At 36.4% G+C, this 16,800-nt stretch overlaps 1 protein-coding gene across 1 annotated transcript in view; it reads right to left on the bottom strand.

Annotated features, from left to right (window-relative positions):
- LOC103091436 (mediator of RNA polymerase II transcription subunit 13) overlaps positions 1-16,800 on the bottom strand; it is a gene marked incomplete at its 3' end in the record, with an annotated part of 58,055 nt that overhangs the window by 28,674 nt on the left and 12,581 nt on the right. The window contains exons 4-6 of the mRNA XM_007449088.1: positions 2,826-2,971; positions 1,785-1,982; positions 122-316 (exon numbers count right to left, since the gene is read on the bottom strand). Coding sequence (XP_007449150.1) covers positions 122-316; positions 1,785-1,982; positions 2,826-2,971 — 539 coding nt within the window. The remainder of the gene's footprint in view (positions 1-121; positions 317-1,784; positions 1,983-2,825; positions 2,972-16,800) is intronic.

Genomic DNA, 16,800 nt, shown 5'->3' with positions numbered 1-16,800 from the left:
CTGTACTTACAAACACTTTAGTAAGTTTGAAATTATTCCAAAATAATTATTTTTTAAGTGTTTACTATATTCAAGATAACAGATTTATCACTAGAGCTAATGAAACAAACTAGTACAATACCTGTTTGAACTTCCTCAGGAGATGTAGGTGGTGTAAGAGTAACTGAAGACATAGCAGGATCTCTTGTGGAAGCAGGCACTTGGTGGACACCCAAGCAAGAAGCTGAACAGTGAGAGGATCCCACAGAGCTAGGAGTAGGAATGTCTGACTGAGGGACTAGAACAAAGCATGCTGGGTAGATCATTCGGACACCAGCTAAAAGGAAAAAAAAAAGGATAAGAAAATCAATTACTATTGTGACTGTAGTGGGATTAGTTTCACTCAAAAGTGCAGTAATGGCAAAGTAGATATAATATGATCACACTTGTTAAAATAAAAATACATTTAATGTACTTTTAAAAATGTACTCTTTCTGGCATAAGGTTTTTCTTGAACAAGGCACAAGAGCCTGGTAGTAGTGGTTACCTTTAGTGACAGACAGAGACTTAGAAGAAAGCAGCTTTCTCTTTTTGCTTTTGGATTTTCTAACCATGAATGTGTATTTCTTTTACAAAAAAAGATCTTTATTTGCAAAGTTGACCAAGTTTATTTTAAAACTTTAACAAAGGTAACTGGCACTAGAAATACGGACCATTTTCTGTTTTCTTCTTTATATGCCTCTATTTAAAAAGCCAAATATATGTTTGTGTTTTGTTTTTGTTTTTGACACAACTACTCTAGTAATAAATTTATTGAAATTGAATACTGATATTTCTTTTATTAAAAAAATAAGGTAATCTCATACATAACATTTACCATATGAATCCAATAAATACAGTGTTGCAAATTCTAATCTGCTCAAACCAATTATCTGTTCACCCATACATTCCCCACACCTCCCATGTCTCTCTAAGGTGGAGTATACATCTTCACCTCATTGTTAAGCTGGGCTGTGCAACTTGCTCTGGAATGTAAGCGCATGAGATAGATGCCACAACCCAATAGGAACTTCAGATGTACTTGCAGGATCAATGCAGCCTCTCCTACTTTATGTCCTCTGCCTTGTCTCTGGCATGTCTCAAATATAGTTTACCTTGTTAACCTAGGTCCCTAAGTAAGAAGATAAATATAATAAAGCCAACCTAAATAGTGCTGACCTGGACAAAGCAAATCAAAGCTACAAGTCCTTCTGGTATACGTTTCCTGTCTTTTATCAGAGGCAACAGCTTTACCAAATGTTAAAATACTGCATCACACACGCTGTCAACTTTCCAACCTCCAAATATTATTCATTCATAATTATTTTCTTCCCACCTTTAGCATTTTTCCCTCTAGGTGGAATATATTTCCCTGCCCTAATGACTTTGGTTTGGCCATATGACTAGTTTTACCTAACGGAGTGTGAACAGATGCAACATACATCATATCCCTAGCAGAAGCTTTAAATACACTTATATGGTTAGGCTCAGTCCCTATTGAATAATAGGGACTCTGTTCTTGTAAGAATAATATCTCCCAGATACTGGGGTACTCCTTGAACCTAGGCTGAAGGATGAGAAGACACAAGGAGCCAAACCACAACCAAACTGCAGCCCTTATGTACTGTAAGCAGGAAATAAGGAAGAAATAAATATTTGCTGTTAAAAACCACTAAGGTATCAGAGTTATTATTATTCAGCAAAATCTAACTAATACATATAGTCACATATTTCCCCCCTTAGGATTAAATACTCGGAATCCCTACCAACAAGAACTTCTACTGCAGCTAAAGAATCATCTTCCCAATCCATATCTTCCTGTTTTTCTTCAGACATCTCCTTCAAACAAGATGAGACAGGATAGAACTGTTTCCATTCACCAATCAATTTTTTTGTAGCTGAATCAGACATCTTGAATGCCTGTCCTGTGAGAGTGCCATTTAGTCCAAATGGGCTTAAGATAACTAGAAACCCAAAACAGATATCAAGTAAGTACCTAAAGATGATTATACCAAATAAGATGACATTGAACAGTATGGCAAGTAATTATGCAATTCAAAAAAAGGAAGAAAAGGAAATCCATAATGATCAATTCCAGAGAAAATCAATTTATTGTACTTCATTATTTCGAAGATAAAGTACAACACTGAGTTTATTATAAAAAACTTAGAATTTTGTCTACCCAAAAATCTGAGATGGACAGAATTCCTACATAACTGGGAATACTTGTATATCCTTCAACTTCTCTTGACTTTCCCCTAAGGAAAAGCAATTTGAGGAAAAATTGTGTGTGTGTGTGTGTGTGTGTGTGGTAAATAAATCTAAGTATTTATTATATGCTGCCATGTAAATTTTTAAAAAGCAAATACTAGGCTTAGAATTAAAACAAGAACGTACTGCCAGTTCTTAAAAACAAATCATCAATCTTATAAAATATTTCCTCTAGAGTTCAACCACTTTCACAGTAAGAATTATTATCAAAAGTTCTGTGTACCTATGTTAAAAATGGCTTATGTGACCTGAAACACAAGATAACTTTGAAAATGTAAACATGTACACCATCTAGAGGCTATTTAAAGAAACACTTTAAATTACGCTAACATTCATGTACAAGAAATTTTTAAAATATTTGTATTAAAAAACTTATTTCATTGACTTAATACTCAAATGGGAAAGAAGTAAACTACATCAGAATCATCATTAGGCTAAAGATCGGGGGAAATCTCATTAATCGCTACCAATTTCAGTAAGAATTTTTTTCTTGAAACAATAAAAGATCAAATAACTAAGCCAATAAAATAATCTACCTTGAAATGGGCTATTAGACTGTTGAGCAAGGGTGATATGTTCTTCACTAAGAAGATATACAGGTTGATGTTGGTTAATTTCCACACTGGTACAAACATTGCTGTCTCCATGCAAGAAAAAGGTGAAAGAGCAGGACAAGTGTTCACTAATAAAGAAGAAAAAGTTATATTTTAGTAATGATTTATAGCCAAAAAAAAGTCAAGTTGCTTTTCTTTTTTACGAAGTTATATCACAAAAATGTACATTCTCTTTAACCCAGAAGTTCCACCTCATCATCTAAAGGGGAAAAAAACCCCAAAACCCACAGATATGAACAAAGATTCAGCTATAAGAAATGTTCTTCACAGTACTGCTTATAATAGAAAAAGCTGCAAAGAAAGGAACCAGTTAAACAAGTTAGGTACACCCACACATACAATTATGATATAGCCACCAAAATAAATAAAGGTGGGGGAGTGGGTTTGAAGGAAAAGGCAGGCTTATAGTCTCAATTTTTTTTAAAGAAAAAAAGAAAGGTTACTTTGGTGAAAAAAAATCTAGGTGTACAATAGAATTAAAGATGACCTAATTTTTTTGTTTGTTTCCCCCTCTATATAAAAACATTAACTACAAATACATTTTCTCATTTTAGTATTTCTGAAATTGGGCTGAATTCAATTAACCAATCATTAAATGTACTGCCCCCCCATCCCCAATGAATAGTTTTTTAAAGCAATGATGGGTCTTACAACTGAAGGCATCCTAGAATCAAAGTTACATGCAAGGGCTTCCCTGGTGGCGCAGTGGTTGAGAGTCCGCCTGCCGATGCAGGGGACATGGGTTCGTGTCCCGGTCCGGGAAGATCCCACATGCCGCGAAGCGGCTGGGCCCATGAGCCATGGCCGCTAAGCCTGCATGTCCAGAGCCTGTGCTCCACAACGGGAGAGGCCACAACAGTGAGAGGTCCGTGTACCGCAAAAAAAAAAAAAATAATAATAATAATATAACTAATAAAACAAATCTTTCGTGGTAAAGAGTCAGCAGACACTGTCTAAAGTTGATCAATCAAGGCCTAGAGGTATAAGCATCTCTGGAATTATGGCAGTAACCACCAGAATAAACAAAAAATTAAAAAACAAAAATAAAAAACAAACAAAACCTGGTTACTTCCAGGGAACGGGACTAGAGTAATTAAGCAAGGATCTTTGCTTTTTCTAAATTTATGATACCATTCTGTATTACCTGAATCATTTTACTCTTAAATTTTTAAAATTTATGAATTCTATACATTAATTAGTGATTACTGTATTCTTCCCCATCCCAGTAGCTTTTGTTGCTTTAAAAAAAAAAAAAACTTATTTTCAGAATAATTTTGAATTTACAGAACAGTTACAAAGATAGTATAGAAAGTTCCCATATACCCTTCACCCAGTTTCCCCTAACATCTTACATAATCATGTTACATTTGTCAAACAAGTAATTAACATTGGCACATTACTACATTAACTAACGCCAGTCTTTCATTTCTTCACCAGATTTTTCCACTTATGCCCTTTTTATATTCCAGAGTCCAATCCAAGATACCACACTGCATTTAGCCAATTTTTTTGTTCCTGCCTTATTGAGATATAATTGATGATTATAGGAAATAAAATTATTTGCATTATTTAATAAATAAATTAAGCTTGTTTCTTCTGATTAAAATACTAAGTCTATTTGAATAACTACGGCTGAGTAATTACAGAAACTACAGACATTTGCTTTGATGTAAGAGTACAGTTGACCCTTGAACAACACAGGGGGGTTAGGGGTGCCAACCCTCCCCATGCAATGGAAAATCCCCATATAACCTAGTCCATCCTCCATATGCAAGGTTCTGAATCCACAGATTTGACCAACCATGGATCATGCAGTACTATACAGTATTTACTACTGAAAAAAATAAGTGAACCCGTGCTGTTCTAGGGTCGACATATAAATCTAAAATAATCACCAAACCAAGGTAAGAGACTTGTTAACTAATACACTTAGAAAACCATCCATCCAAAGACACCATTGCTAATGCTCATTTAAAATAAACTCAATTTTATTATTGCTTTTCAGCAGTGGCAAGGAACCTATATTACAAAATAGACAAAAGAAAAAAAAAAAGTAACCAAAGGCAAACCTAACTCTAAATGCTTAAAACAAAACATACATGTCACTCTCCCCACCCACACACATTCAAAACAACTCTGCATTAAATTTAGTATTATATTCAGATATACTAAACCACCAAGTGAAGGCAAGTGTCATTCCTTTATTCAAAAGTATAAAATGCTTTATTCAAAAAGTATTTTATAGCAAAGCACACGACACTATGCTAAGCACAATTATTTAATTACAGTTATGGTAAGTGCTGTAACAAAAATCAGGTACAGGATACTAAGATACGGTCTTAACAAGACCTAGATAATGAAAATAAACTTTTAATTCCTAAGGAAAAAAGAATCACACTTGGGTAACATCATAAAAGTTATTCTTATTTCTTATGGTACCTTACATCAGCCTACCCCCCAATACCTATTACTTCGCCAATCTCATTTCTTATTAGTCTTCCTCTAATACTTACCCTTCTCCCTCAACTGACCTCTCTGCTGTTCCTTAAACACATCAGGCCTTTTTACCTACTGTTACTCCATCTGGAACACTCTAAATAGCTATATTCACCTTCATCAGGTTTTTGTTTAAAGACTTTCTAGGTGAGGTGTTCACTGATCACCCTACTTTAAACTGTCCCTCAATTCCTCTTCTGGGATTTGTTTCGGCTTAAAAAAAAAAAATCAAAATCTGGGCTTCCCTGGTGGTGCAGTGGTTGAGAGTCCGCTTGCCGATGCAGGGGACACAGGTTCGTGCCCCGGTCCGGGAAGATCCCACATGCCGCGGAGCAGCTGGGCCCGTGAGCCATGGCTGCTGAGCCCGTGCGTCCGGAGCCTGTGCTCCGCAACGGGAGAGGCCACAACAGTGAGAGGCCCGTGTACCCCCACACACACACACACAAAATAATAATAATAATAATCACAATCTAACATATTATACAGTTTGTTTATTTCTTATAGTCACCAAGATTGTAAGTGCTACTGGAGGAGGAATCTGTTTCCTTTGTTCAATGTTGTATCCCCAGCATCTAGAATAGGTCCTTGGCACACAGTACTAAATACTGTAAAGTCCACATCTGAACCACCTATTATTTCTACCCAAACATATTCCTCTTCTTATCAAGTCTATATCTGTATATAGTTGTACAAGCCAGAAATATAAATCATCCCAAATTTTTCACTTTCCTGAAACTCCCTACATTCAGCTAATCTATCACCAATTGCTAGTGATTCTAGTTCTTAAATAATTATTTTTTGTTTTTTGTCTTTTTAAGGTCTGAGTAGCTGTTAAAATCTCTAATTTATCTTTCTTTATACCACTGTCAGCTATCTAAAAATGAATTCTAATCATGTAACTGGGAGGCTCAAAATCAATAGCTCCCCAATGCCTTCAGGACTAAGTCAAAAAACCCCTAAAACCTTAGCACTTTAGACCCTTCACAATCTGATCCTTGCCAAACTCTCTAGACACTTAATCCACCAAGAACTACCCCTTTGTTTACCACAAATTTCTCTCCATTTCTTAATCATTCCTTAAGACTCCTTTAAGCATGATTTCTGTGCTCCCATAATATTCTATGCTTATAATAATATTTATCATAGAATTACTATTATTTACTAGTTTAACTCCCTGCCAATTGTAAATTCCTTGATAAAAGGAATCATAACTTTAGTATCTGTGGAAGATAGAGTTATTGGTCCCAATTCTTCACCCCTCTCTCATTTTTTTAATCACTGTAAAAGAACAGAACATAAAACGTACCACCTTAACCAATTTTAAGTGTACCAGTCAGTAGTGTTAAGTATATGCATACTGTTGTAAAACAGATCTTCAAAACTTTATCAACTTGCAAATCTGAAACTACACTCATTAAACAATTCCCCTTTCTACTCCCCCCCGCCCGCACCAGCCCCTTAAAAGCACCATCCTACTTTCTGCTTCTATGAACTTGACTACTTTAGATACCTCGCACAAGTAGAATCATATAGTATGTCTTTTTGTGACCGGCTTATTTCACTTGGCATAATATCCTCAAGGTTCATCTATGGTGTAGCACGTAACAGGATTTCTTTCCTTTTAAGGATGAATAATAATTCATTTTATGCATATAACACATTTTGCTTAGCCATCATCCATCAATGGATATTTGGGTTGGTTCTACCTCTTGGCTATTAGGAATAATGCTGCTATGAACATGGGTGTGCAAATATCTCTTCAAAATCCTGCTTTAGATTCTTTTGGATACACACTCAGAAGTAGTAGTAGGATCATATGGTAGTTTCGTTTTCAATTTTTGGAGGAACCTCCACATCATTTTCCATAGTGACTGCACCATTTTACAATCCCACTAACTGTGCACATGGGTTCCAATTTCTCTGCCCCCACTAACATTTGTTATTCTTTAGTTTCGCAATAGTAGCCACCCTAACATATGTGAGGTGGTATCTCACTGTGGTTTGGATTTATATTTCTCTGATTAGTGATGCTGAACATCTTTCATATGCTTATTGGCCATTTGTATATGTCATGCTTTGAAGAAATGTCTACTTAAGTCTTTTGCCCATTTTTAAATTGGGTTATTTGATATTTTGTGGAGTTGTAGGAGTTCTTTATAATGCTGGATATTAACACCTTATCAGATACATGATTTGCAAATATTCTCTCCCATTCCATAAACTGCCTTTTCCCTGTTGATTATGTCCTTTGACGCACAAAGGTATTTAGGCTTGATATAGTCCCACTTGTCTATTTTTGCTTCTGCTGCCTGTGTTTTTGGTGTCATAACCACAAAATCATTGCCAAATCCAGTGACATGAAGCTTTTCCACTATGTTTTTTCCTAGCAGTTTTATAGTTATAGGTCTTACGTTTTTAATCCATTTTAAGTTATTTTTTGTATATAAGGGTCCAACTTCTTTCTTTTACATGTGGATACCCTGTTTTCCCAATACCATTTGTTGAAGAGAATATCCTTTCCCCCTTGAGTGGTCCTGGCACCCTTGTCAAAGGTTATATGAATACGTACACAAGAATTTATTTCTGAACTTTCTATTCTCTTCCACTGGTTTACATGTCTGTCTTTATGACAATACCACACTGTTTTGATTACTGTAGCTTCGTCATATTTTGTTCATCCCTCCCTTTATCCAGACTTTGTAGTCCCTCTTATTAGAAGTGAAATATACTTCCCCAACCTTTGACTTAGGCTCACTTTGTGACTTGCTTTGGTCAAGCAGAAGCTTGAAATATGCTTATACAATTTAGCTTGCCCTCTGGTGCTTCTTTAATTGCCATAAGAACATGCCTTGACTGGCTCACTGGTCTAAATAGGATGAGAATCATACAGAATACACTTCTACCCACACTATGGTTTACAGTATGACTAGACTGGCTAACCCCTGGCTAACCCGTAGGTACATTAGTGAGAATACATAACTGTGGTTTTAAACCCCTATGTTTTGGGGTAGTTTGTTACACAGCAATAGCTGATACAGAAACTGACACCAAAGGTGAGGGACTACCATGACAAAAACCTCAATATGTGGCATTAGTTTTGCAATCAGAGGATTGGTAGCAAAGAATATAAAACACTGAAAAAGTGAGGAAAATGGTAACCCATGTTACATAAATGGATAAATACTTCATAAAACTGTTGCCTGAAATAACCTGGAATGCAGAAAACATGCCTAAATGAACTTACAGAATTGGGGGAACACATCAAGTGAAAATGTAGTTTGACTGTTACTAGTTACACTTGATAAAGTATTAAAAGAAAGAGAAGAACTCAGAAAACAACTTGCTGGTTTGCAACCATAATTTAAGGAAATATAAACAGCCCAAAAACTGTAGGGCTGGAAAAAAAAAAGTTTCTCAACAAAGCGATGGTGTGGCCTATGTTATAACACAGCTCAAGAAAAACACTAAATCAAGAGTGTGACTCTCGTACCTTTTGTTAATACCAAACATTACTCTTGATACCAGTTGAAACATTAGAATTTTAAAAAATTACTCATAAGTCTCATACATTTATTTTCCTCAAAGAATGCACCTAAAGTAAACAAACATATATGCAACTAATCTCATTACTAAATGTGGGAATGCCTATGAAGCGATATTTGTGCTTTTCTTTCGAGTGTCTTCTGATAGAATTCTTCTATAACTGTTGAGTTACAGAATGTATAAATACATAACAATTTCTAAATAGTATTTTTATCTTAGCAAACACTAGTGTTTAACTTTTGAGAGGGAAATGCCCATTATGTGTATTGACATAAAACAGGCTGAAATCAATTTTCAAAGCATCTCTCCCTAAACAGCAAAAAAGGATATAAGAATTTAAAAGACAACATGCTAGGGCTTCCCTGGTGGCGCAGTGGTTGAGGGTCCACGGGTTTGTGCCCCAGTCTGGGAGGATCCCACATGCCGTGGAGCGGCTGGGCCCATGAGCCATGGCCACTGGGCCTGCGCGTCCGGAGCCTGTGCTCCGCAGCGGGAGAGGTCACAGCAGTGGGAGGCCCGCATACCGAAAAAAAAAAAAAACACAACACGCTAAAAAAGTTAAGAAAATTTCATATTAAACTGGTTAGAACGAATATATATTTTTTAACATTACAAGCTTTTTACATATTTTTCAGGTAACAGTAAAAGATAAATTTCTTGGTAGGAGGCAAAATTTAAGAATATAAAGGGAAATTACTAAAAATACTTTATGTCAAGGAAAACATTTATTAAGGAAGTGACTCAAGCAATAATAATCTAAACACAGAGAAATTGTAATTTGATTAGTTTTAGGGATCAAGTAAGTATGCTCTCTATACAAATGATTATGACTGCTGTGTGCTTACTCAGTAACTGAACAGCAAATTCCCAAATCTAAATTGCAAATACTTCCAAGAACATCTGTAAGTTTATGCAACAACCTAAAACAGTCTCATGTTCTTTATCCTTAAAGACAAAGAGGCTAGGAGACCTGAACTTTATATCCTCATACTTAATTAGTGAACTTTATATCCTCATACTTAACTTTATATCCTCATACTTAATTAGTGAACTAGAGTTCTTAAAAATACAGCTTTCGGGACTTCCCTGGGGGTCCAGTGTTTAAGACTTTGCCTTCCAATGCAGGGGCTGCGGGTTCGATCCCTGGTCAGGGAGCTAAGATCCCACATGCCTCATGGCCAAAACACCAAAACATAAAAAAAATATAACAAATTCAATAGAGACTTTAAAAATGGTCCACATCTGACTTCCCTGGTGGTGCAGTGGTTAAGAATTCGCCTGCCAATGGAGGGGACATGGGTTCGAGCCCTGGCCCAGGAAGATCCCACATGCCATGGAGCAACTAAGCCCGTGTGCCACACAACTACTGAGCCTGCACTCTAGAGCCCACAAGCCACAACTGTTGAGCCCGCGTGCCACAACTACTGCAGCCCGCATGCCTAGAGACTGTGCTCCGCAACAAAGAGAAGCCACCGCAACAAGAAGCCCGCACACCACGACAAAAAGTAGCTCCCGCTTGCCGCAACTAGAGAATGCCCGCGCACAGCAACGAAGACCCAAAGCAGACAAATAAAGAAATTTATTTTTTTAAAAAAAAGGTCCACGTCAAAAGACAGTCTAAAAAAAAATACAGCTTTCAACTGTTTCATTTCATACATAAAATACTAAAAGAGAATAATCTGTCTGCTCCCACTATTTATCTGCACTGCCCTACTTAACAGCAAGCTCTCACTTTCAGTTACCTATTTTAAGAAAAACATCACCTCCTATACTGCTAGCATATGTTTCCAATACAGTCTGATCTAGTTATAAAATGGTTTAAAATAAGCCAAGTTTGTGCATGATATAGGAGGAAAAAACTAAACATTCTAAAAATGGGATAAAATTTCTGAAATTCTTACAGAGGTATAGCTTGCTTTATTGTACTTCGCAGATAATTGAGTGCTTTACAAACTGAAGGTGTATGATAACCCTGCATCGAGCGAGTCTGTCGGCACCATTTTTTCAAGCGTATGTTCACTTCATATTTCTGTGTCACATTTTGCTAATTCTCACATTTCCAACTTTTTCATTATTATACTTGCTATGGTGATCTGTGATAAGTGATCTTTGATGTTACTATTGCAAAAAAATTACGACTTGCTGAAAGTTCAGATGATGGTATTTTTTAAATAAAGTATTTTTAATTAAGTTATATACACTGTTTTTTTAGACATAATGCTACTGCACACTTAATAGACTACAGTTAGTGTAAACATAACTTTTAAATGCACTGGAAACCAAATAAATTCTTGCGACTCGATTTATTATATGTGCTGTACTGTGGTAGTCTGGAAAAGAACCTGCAATATCTCCAAAGTATGTCTATATTAAAGGTAATCTAGTCAGAAAATATTATAGGCCAAAGCGAATGTTAGGTAATACTGCCATACTAAATTCACAATGTCTTGTCTTTCAAGGAGAGAGATCATTTTATAACATCACCTAATTTTTGGTACTTAGCACTTAGAAAAGTGGAGTTAAAACAAATATGTGCAACTACAATGAGACTCCAAGGTACCATTAGGCTACTATAAAGTACTGTATACAGTAAAACTGCTCTCCAGGAGCTTTTACTATAATAACCAAAACAAAAAGGCATGTGTGAGGCAGAATTTTACAGACGAAACCTCAACAGATAATCTTCTATTGTAGAAAAATGTTCCTTAAGTACTGAAATTAAACAAATGATTCTTTATTCTAAGACAGAAAATGAAAATATGCTAATAAAGTTAGCTGTTCTAATAATATAACAGTTATCTATACTGCTTTAGGAGGTACTATAATCTATTTTTAGCACTTCTGTTAGGTAGTTACAGAAAGATGACATCCCATTTTGCTAGTAGGGAATTCAGGGCACAAAGAAGTGACTTGTCTTAAAATCATAAACCTAGTTAAAGGGAATGTTGACTTAAAATTCTAGTCATCCTAACAACCAATTAAAAATGGATAAAAGACTTGAAGAGACACTTCTCCAAAGAAACATAAATAGCCACCAAATATGTGAAAAGATGCTCAACATCATTAATCATTTAGAAAATGCAAATCAAAATGACAATGAGATAACCACTTCACACCCCTAAGGATGGCTACTACTTTTTTAAAAAGAAAAGAAGTGTTGGTGAGGATGTGGAGAAATTGGAATCCTCCTGCACTGCTCGTAGGAATATAAAACGGTACAGCCAACGTGGAAAAGACTTCAGCGATTCCTCAAAAAATAAATAAAAATAGAACTACTGTATGATCTAGCAATTCCACTTCTATGTATATTCCCAAAAGAACTGAAAGCAGATATTTGTACACTATCTACAGCAGCGTTATTCACAATAGACAAAAAGTGGAAACAACCCAAATGTCAGATGCCAGGTGAATGGATAAACAAGATGTGGTATAAAAATACAACGGAAAAATTCAGCCTTAAAAAGAAATGAAAGTGCATGCTGCAACCTAGATGACAACCTTGAGGACATTATGCTAAGAGAAATAAGCCAGACACAAAAAGACAAATACTATATGATTCCACTTGTGTAAGGTATTTAGAACAGTCAAATTCATAGAGACATAAAGCAAAATGGTGGTTACCAGGGGCTGGGATGGGGAGAAAACAGGGAGTTATCATTTAATGGGCAGATTTTCAGTTTAGGATGATGAAAAAGTTCAGTTATCATTTAATGGGCAGATTTTCAGTTTAGGATGATGAAAAAGTTCTGGAGATAGATAATGTGATGGCTGCACAACAATGTGAATGTACTTAATGCCACGGAACCATACACTTGAAAAATGGCTAAAATGGTAAAATTTTGTTGTGTATATTTTACCACAATGAAAAAAAAAATCCTATTCTATCACTGGATTGATAAAATTTATATAATTGGTCCTATATTTCTATTTATGTTGTGTTATCTAATAGCAACACGCTTATGGTGATACTTTTTTTTTTTTTTTTTTTTTTTTTTTTTGCGGTACGCGGGCCTCTCACCGTTGTGGCCTCTCCCATTGTGGAGCACAGGCTCCGGACACACAGGCTCAGCGGCCATGGCTCACGGGCCCAGCCGCTCCACGGCATGTGGGATCTTCCCGGACCGGCGCACGAACCCGTGTCCCCTGCATCGGCAGGCGGACTCTCATCCACTGCGCCACCAGGGAAGCCCTATGGTGATACTTTTAAAATTATGCACAACTCTTTCACAATCATCCATTTTAACATTACTTGAAATAATTAACATCCCCCCAACAAAAAAAATCCTAGTCATCCTAATTCCTAGATTTTTATTCCATCAATTCAACAGTTTTCAAACCTGTCTTTCACTAGAATCACATAGAGATCTTTTAAAAATTCCAAAGCCCAGACCACACTCCCAGGTTAATACACAGGTTATTTTTTTACTCTCTCAAGGTGATTCCACATCCGGACAAGTTTGGAAACCACTGCATTAATCTGTATTTCTGTAGCCCTCAGAGTAATTTTTTTTTAAAGCTCTTTTTTGTTTAATATATATGTATTTATTTTATTTATTTTTGGCTGCATTGGGTCTTCGTTGCTACACACGGGGCTTTCTCTAGTTGCAGTGAGTGGGGGCTACTCTTTGTTGTAGTGCACTGGCTTCTCACTGTGGTGGCTTCTCTTGCTGTGGAGCACAGGCTCTAGTCACATGGGCTTCACTAGTTGCAGCATGAAGGCTCAGTAGTTATGGCTCACGGGCACTAGAGCACAGGCTCAGTAGTTGTGGCGCACGGGTTTAGTGGCTCTGCGGCATGTGGGATTTTCCCGGACCAGGGATGAAACCCATGTCCCCTGCACTGGCAGGCAGATTCTCAACCACTGCGCCATGAGGGAAGCCCCCTCAGTAACTTTTTAAATTTCTTGAATTTATAAGTGTAATTTCAGTATCAGTTATCCTTGCCATATCTCAATGAACAAAAGATCTATATTAAAATCCAGAGTAAAACACCTTATCTGTGATTTTGTACATACTTCTGCTCACTCAGTGAACACAATACTTACATTATACAGTAAAGAATACTTAGAAAGCAATGACATATTATTCTGGTTCACAACTTCAAGTGTTCAGGAAATACAGTATCTCCCTAATATTTTAAATTTTTAAGTCTTCTGTTTTACTACTTCCAATAAATTTAAAAAGATGTAGGTACAGGAGATATAGTGGTCTACAGGGTCCACAATCTGTCTCATATTTTTCATGCCCTATAATCCAGCTCCAATACATTCTGCAAGAAATATGACCTTGGACAAGTTCCTCAACCTCCCTGTGCTTCAGATTTATCAACTATAAAACTGGAGTAATAGGTCTGTTTTGAGAATAGATTTAATACATATTAAGCCCTGATTTCAAACACTGCTTGGCCAGTTATGCTCATTCCCTTCTCCCCTTCAGAAAAAAAATTTCTCTATCATGGTTCATATCTAAAACCAACAGTTGAAAAAGACAGATTTGTATGAAGCTCTAAGAATCATAGTAAGAAATGATAGTAAGAAAAGCTTAATGGGGAGGAAAAAAGAGAGAGAAAAAAGTCTTTCTTAGCACTTCATTTTTTTTCTCATTAATGTTTCTGGAAAGCATGAGAATGTGGAAAACTGACCATGCAAATCCTAATGACTCAAGCATCACAGAGAAATTTCATGGGTCATAAGTACTACTATATCATCACTTAAGACTTCAGAAATAGGATGCATAATAATCTTGATGACAGACATTAATAATAGACTAGCACAGACAGGCTAAAAGGAGGAAAAACAAGACAGTAACTATGCCCAACTTGGCAAACAGTGGATACCTTGACATAAGATGGAAGTTTCCCCTACCTCTGAGATGCTAGAGTACACTCACAATTTAGCAAACAATTCCAAGAGGGTTCATAAGCCAGAGAGAAGAGATCTTTTACCAATAAGCACTACCAAGCCCGGCTGGGCTTCAAGCCCTAGAACTGCGCTGCTAATGCAAACCAATATACAAATGACTATTCAGCACTTGTAAATGTGACCAGACAACGCCGAGGTGTACTCTAAGTACAGAATGCATATTAGATTTCAAAGACTTAGTTAAAAAAAAAGAAAAGAAAAGAAAATACCTCGTTCATATCACCTTTATATGTAATTACATGCTGAAATAGATATATTAAATATATTAAAATTAATTTCACTTTTTTAAAAACTTTCTTTAATGTGCCTACTACCAGATTTAAAAACACATATGCGTGCTTCCCTGGTGGCACAGTGGTTGAGAGTCCGCCTGCCGATGCAGGGGACATGGGTTCATGCCCCGGTCTGGGAAGATCCCATATGCCGCAGAGCAGCTAGGCCCGTGAGCCATGGCCGCTGAGGCTGAGCCTGCGTGTCCGGAGCCTGTGCTACGCAACGGGAGAGGCCACAACAGTGAGAGGCCCGCATACCGCAAAAAAAAAAAAAAAAAAAAAAAAAAACCCAAAAAAAAAAACCACATATGCGACTCACATTATATTTCGACTCACATTATACTTCTATTAGACAGTGCTACCTTAGAAGACAAGAAGAAAGGAACTGAGTCCTTAGAAAACATAACAGTGATAGCTCTTAGCTTCCCTAGAAGTTCAGGTTTTCAGAGGTATTGAGGAACCCAACAAAGGACATCCTAAAGCTATATAAAATGGCTACTAATATGCCACCTTAAATCTTGTGGTGCTTATATTTAATTAAAATGGAGATAAAGAAACTGTGTAAAAGCCACAGGTGTGGCAGAAGATAAACATAGCTTTATGGTAAAATTTAAAGTATAGTCTTTCATTTACTGCCAAAAATAAAACAAAAAAACCTTGACTGACTTCTTTAGTGATGCTCCTAAGGTATTATTTTAATTATAAGTGTAAAGGCTCTGGAGGAAGCAATACCATCCAAAAGAACTTTCTGTGATGATAGAAATATTCTCTACCTACACTACCCAATACAATAGCTAGCAGTCATAAGAGCATTTGAAATGTGGTCTGCACAACTGAGGAACTGAATTTTTATTTTTTCAATTAATTGAAATTTAAATAGCTACAACTGGCTGGTGGTTACTATAATAACAGCAGAGTTCTAAATAAAAATGGCCAGGTTCCTGACCAATCACCATACTAAAGCCTGCAACTTCAGAGCTATTCACATACATAGGACTTCCAGTCAGCATTTTAGTGCCCCAAAGTCTTAAGAGTAGAAAAGGAGGTAATTCAGACATTCAGGATCTCAAAAATATTACTTCTTATGTACTTCAGGAAACTACAGGTAGATGGGCACTACCAAAACAGTAAGACAAAAAAAGAAAACATGAGATCCAGAAAATAAGGGATCCAACACAGACAAAAAGGCAAAGAGAATTCCCAAGATGACTGCTGTGAAACAGGCCTTATAGAACAAGAAGTCCAAACTGGACTTTATACTTCTGGTACATAGCCTAGGGGCAAATTACCAATAAGTACATAGATCAGGGTTCAGCAAACTTTATCTGTAAAGAGCCAGAGAAATATTTTAGGCTAAATATTTTAGGCTTTGTGGAGTCATCTGTCTCTTGTCACAACTATTCAATTCTGCTGTAGTGTGAAAGCAGGCATAAAATAATCCAAATGAAGGAACAGGGCTGTGTTACAATAAAAATTTTATTTACAGAAATAGGTAGCAGGCTATATTTGCCCTGTGGGGTGGTAGTTTACCAGCCCCTGACATAGATAATTAAGTGAAAAAAGAGATAATCATTAACACTGGGGAAAACAAAATTATAGAGAGGAAATGGAATGTAATCTTAATATACCAAATGGCTCACTGAAACTAATATTTATAAAGTTATAG

Source organism: Lipotes vexillifer, unplaced genomic scaffold, assembly GCF_000442215.2.
Source record: "Lipotes vexillifer unplaced genomic scaffold, Lipotes_vexillifer_v1.1 scaffold433, whole genome shotgun sequence".
Classification (NCBI taxonomy): domain Eukaryota; kingdom Metazoa; phylum Chordata; class Mammalia; order Artiodactyla; family Lipotidae; genus Lipotes; species Lipotes vexillifer.
This window is presented reverse-complemented; position numbering and strand designations above follow the sequence as displayed.